The 4938-nt window shown below is 43.7% G+C and overlaps 1 protein-coding gene across 1 annotated transcript; it reads left to right on the top strand.

Moving 5' to 3' along the window:
• Nucleotides 1-3456: 3456 nt before the first annotated feature.
• On the top strand, nucleotides 3457-4618 carry LOC108136404. The gene is made up of 2 exons (XM_017257513.2): nucleotides 3457-3844; nucleotides 3917-4618. Exons 1-2 carry the CDS (start codon nucleotides 3590-3592, stop codon nucleotides 4127-4129), a joined length of 468 nt encoding a protein of 155 aa, XP_017113002.1. The 5' UTR covers nucleotides 3457-3589; the 3' UTR covers nucleotides 4130-4618.
• The last annotated feature ends 320 nt before the right edge of the window (nucleotides 4619-4938 follow it).

The following is a 4938-nucleotide window of genomic DNA, read 5'->3' as shown; positions in this document are numbered from 1 at the left end:
ATTGCGAATGCCTTGAGTTTTTGAGAAAAAAATAGGGTTAAGCAAATATGTAAATAATACTTTCTGGAACTCAACTTAACAAACACTTTTTTCAGCCACCTTTTTTTCATTTCTTTAATTCCTTTTTATTAATAAATTTAAAAAATAAATTGAATTAAATTAAAATTAACAAAAAATTAATACAAAATTAAACTAACAACCTTAATTAAAATATAATTTGGCCAAAAACGCCAACCACAACTTATGGAATGACTTTTTTAAGCAGCTTACGACCTAAGCAGTCGATCCTCGTTGATTTAGAAACATTATTTTTGTGGCCAATTTTCTCATTTTTTTATGAGGGGTTACATCACTTTTTTTTTGCAAAAGTACAAAAAAAATTTTAAAAAAATCTAGGCTTGAATGCCACTTTGTTGATAACGAGGTACACCATTCCATTTTAGAAGCATTATTTACATTTTGATGGCCAAGATACTGAAGTTTTAGTCGGTAAGTATGGACTTTTGACTTTTTGGTACGCCTATGAATTTAATAGCTATAGATAAACGTTTTAAAGTTTAATTTCAATATTATTGATGATGCGATATTGTAATACTGACCAGACTCCTGCTGACGTAACCAGTTGATGCAATGGACCCTGCGGAGCTGTAGAGTAGCGTGGAGTAGAGCAGGCCGAGATTGCCATCGGCGACACCCTCGCCGGCGCACAGAGGGGTTCCCAGCAATGTGTGGCACTGCTGACACTTCAATGGAGCCCCAGCACTCTGGCACTCTGGCTTTCTGGCTTTCTGGCTTTCTGGCACTCCACTCCGAGAGGTTGCCTCATGCTGTGGCGCTATGCTGCGATTATGGCCACGGATTAACTTCCTCTTTTGGCCATCATCATTGTGGTTATTGTTGCGGCTGCTCCCCAGCAGCTCTCCAGCCGCTGCCATCGCTGCCACCACTGCGACCACTGCCACCGCTGATTTGCGATTGCCACGGATGGCCTGCAGCAACGCTTAATTATATATCTAATTCGGGCGAGGCGAACCCTTGCCGCCTCTTAGGCGCTGATTGCGACCTCGCCAGTGCGCTTATCGCGCGATTACGCCGACGTGACTTGGCGGCGATAAGAAAGCCCACGGGGATACTCTCCCCTCTGCAGAATTAGCCCCGGCAAGCCTAGAACTATGCAATGCCACGGCATCAGCTCGGCCATTCACATTTCACACCCAAATCCACCGACATGATCAAGTAACAGTCTTCGGACTGAAGGTTAGAGTTCGGCTAAATTCAACAAATTAGCAATTACCAATTGCAAGCAGTTCAACATGAAACACATTATAGAATTAAAAAAATCAAAAGTTGTAATAGCTATAAATAATTAATTTGAATATTTTATAACTAGCAGGCAATGTCATTACTTATTTCAGTTAACATATTGCAGATTGTTCGTTAGGCTATGTCTTTTTGAAATTACTTACCTACTAATCTTCAAAAAACAAACACTAAACGCCCTTGATATTTATTTTTAATATCTTGAAAAAATAGTATTTTATCTTATCTCATATTTAAATTTTAAGCCCTATAAATTATAACAGCATACCAAAATGATTTTTTGAAATTACTTTAAAGTCTATTTTTAAAATCGTATATTCAATTCTTATATATGTATATAAAATCGTATGGTCTTAAAATTTCTTGAATACTTTATAGTTTTTAATAATGTAACAAAATGGTTGCTCTTTTGCGGAATGTACATTCCCAATTCAAATTAAACTCCTTTAAAACAAAAACTACAAGCTTTTGACTATTATTTGTAATATCCTAAATACCGTTGGCCCCAATGGAAATATGATTTGAAAAATTTCTCCAAATGTAAGACTTTATACGTTTTAGCAACATACCGCAGTAGGTCGATCTGGCGGACTTTGATGTGGCAGCATCGGCCTCCCTTCAACTTCTACCTGGGCAGGTCTAACACCTTATAACACCCCATAAATCAAGTGCTTAACCGTTTTTAACGATCCGCGTGTTTCGCAATGGCCCGAAAGGTTTTGCTTTTGGCTAAGCTCCCCTTTGGCGGCTGCTGAGCCGTCGGCAAGGTCAGCTCAGTTTTTTTTTCGGTTTTTTGGTTTTTTGCCCGCTTGTGCAACCCCTGACATTGAGCGATTGTTGTGTTGGGGTTATGGACTTATGAGTGGACAGGAAATTCTCTTTTCATCTGCAAACGGGAGACATTTTTTTTAAACACCACCTTGGCGTCGGCGTTGACAGTTTTCCGTTTTCGATTTTGTAGTTTGTAGTTTGTAGTTTTCAGTTTTCAGTTTTCAGTTTCGGTTTCGGTCGACGAGAGTTTCCCAGCCGGCGGCAAAGTATAAACGGATGCCGAATGCAATGCAACAATGCCCCATGGGCCGTGTTAATAGAAACGTTTCGAGATTCGACAGAACGAGGTCCAAGCGACGACGTAGCCAGCGACAATTCCCGGGAACTCCATAAAAATAGCTAAACGTGCATGGGCCGCCCAGAACTCGACGGCAACGCTCCCCGCTCATTTCATTTCAATTGACCGACTGCTGGCATTCTTTGGTTGCCTCGACTGCCTCGACTGCCTTACAGCCAGAAGGGAAGAATTCACTTTCATCTTTTCAATAGGCAGCCGAAGGACGATCAGCTGTGGGTCCTTTAATGTCTAAATTCCCGAGCCTCAAACCTGATGTGTCATACCGCCCAAGACTTGACCTGCTGCTGAGCTCAAAACTCTGATCTCTCAGCTCTGATCTCTGATCTCAAAGATCCTTTTGGGTCCTTTGTTCTCTGCTAACTGTTTCGGCCATTCCACCTTTCCACCTTTCCCTTTCTCTCTTGCGTGTGTGTGTGTGTGTGCCGTGTAAATATTTTCCCAGCATCCTGCAAACGTTTTGACAGTTTTTATTAGATCAAAAACCGGCTACAAGTGGCGTGTGATAAATTGCGGCCAAAACGCAGCTAAGCAGAGATGGGCCAGCCCAGATATAGAGGCTCACACACACGCACACACACGGGGTACCTATATAGAAATAGGGTATAGAAATGGGAATAGGAATGGGAATGGGAATAGGGGTCTTCTAGGAGTGGTAGAAAGATCAAGTGTCGCTCACTTGGCTTCCCTTTTATTGTCTGATAAGTCATGACTTTAACGCACACACACTGCGAGCAATTAGGTTGGGCCAGTATATCCTGATCTCAAATCCGTTTACCACTCTCACCGCTCTTCAAATTTAAGCACTTAAATTATTAAGACAATGAGATTTTATTATACTTGCTAATCCCGTTTTTTTGTTTTTTTTTTGGTTCGTACTCCCAACCCTCTGAAACATAGTTTGTCGTGCCTCGAGGACCATAACTCATCATCGACAGTCGGAGTGATTGATGAACTGGCCGGCCAGTGTTCGGCGGCACACTCACAGCTCAAATATGCATGATGGCCCCCATCATCGATCCCCAAAATCAGGGAAGCCGTGCTGAGAACGCCACATCAGAATAAACTATTTTCGCTTATAGGGCGCACAACTGGAAATTTTAAGTGAACACATCGAATCAGATATTTCCCCATCCCGATAGGATGCAAAATTCAACTGTGATCAGCAGGGTGAACGCGGGCTTGAGTCGCTGCCTGAGCCACCACCGGCGGTTGTGTCGCGGCATTGCCGAGCTGGACCGCCTGATCTACGACGACGAGTTCCTCAAGGATCCCAGGACTCAGTGGCTGCTCCACCAGAGGCGGCAACGGGAGGAGAAGCTGATCAAGCACAAGGTCATCTCCCTGGGACATCTTCTCTGTCAGTCTAAGTTAGCCCTGTCTCCGCAGTCCGGAAAGGTGAGTTGCATTAAGTTCCTGCTCCTCCTCATCCTCCTTCACTCAATACTCACCCATTTCCCTTCCCTTTAGAGCAATCTTGCGGTTGCACGTGCCTTTTGTCAATTGCTGCAAGCCGAATCGCCATGTGGCAGTCATTCGCCCAAGGCCAGGACCCAAACAGGACCTCTGCCCGCTCCCACTCCTTTGCCCTCGCCCGAAAGACGTCCCAGTTTCAGGATCAGTGCTAGTTTACCTCGACCTGAGAGGAAGGCATCCTCGAAGGCATGCTGCCAAAGCTGCTAGAAAGGATTTCATAAGAAGATCCTTAAAGTCATTGGATACTGCTAGCTAAAAAGACAGAGCACACAATTCTTTAAAACATTTTGGAGCATTCTAGTTCCATTTCAAAGTTGCTAGAAATGGGGATTTAGTAAAGAAATTCTTAGAGAGATCTTGGAGCTATGCACTCACAAGTTTGACACAGATCTATGATACGGATAGATCTGTGGCAGACTGGCGAGGAATAACTGTGGGATGTCTTGAGGAATTAGCAAGTTGCAGTCTCCCAGGAACTTGAATGTAACTGAACCTATATAGCCCAACTGCAAGAGGATGAGGATGAGGATGAGGATGAGGATGAGGATGAGGATGAGGATGAGGATGAGGATGAGGCGAGAAGGAATGAAGGAGGAGGTGCTCAGCCCCGTTCGGCATCCGTGCTGCTCTCGTTATTGTTATGAATAAGTTAATAACATGGCGGAAGGCTTCTTTTGTCGTGGCCCAAACAAGCAACAACCTGGCGGGCAGCGCTTATTAAATGATTGAAGCTTTTGGTGGGGCAATGGTGGGGACATGGACTTGGACTTCGACTTGGTCTTCGACTTGGACTTGGACTCAAGCTGGGGGCCCCCATAAAAAAGGTGGAAACTTGGTTCGTCTTTTTTTTTCTCTTTTTTTGTTTTGCCTGCTCTTTGTGGTTTTTTCCCCGTTTTTTTTTTTTTTTTGTGCGACCGGCGAGCAGCGACCACCATCAATAACAGAGCCCGGGCCATATTTATGATTTGTTAAGCAACGCCGAACGTGCGAAAGGATAATCACAAGCGCCTGCTGGC

The sequence above is a fragment of the Drosophila elegans genome, unplaced genomic scaffold (assembly GCF_018152505.1).
Source record: "Drosophila elegans isolate 14027-0461.03 unplaced genomic scaffold, ASM1815250v1 contig_149, whole genome shotgun sequence".
In the NCBI taxonomy this organism is placed as follows: domain Eukaryota; kingdom Metazoa; phylum Arthropoda; class Insecta; order Diptera; family Drosophilidae; genus Drosophila; species Drosophila elegans.
This window is presented reverse-complemented; position numbering and strand designations above follow the sequence as displayed.

Coding starts and splice junctions, on each gene's coding strand:
- LOC108136404 (XM_017257513.2), top strand. CDS start 3,590: ATGCAAAATTCAACTGTGATCAGCAGGGTGAACGCGGGCTTGAGTCGC. Junction 3,845..3,916: donor TGTCTCCGCAGTCCGGAAAG/GTGAGTTGCATT, acceptor CCTTCCCTTTAG/AGCAATCTTGCGGTTGCACG.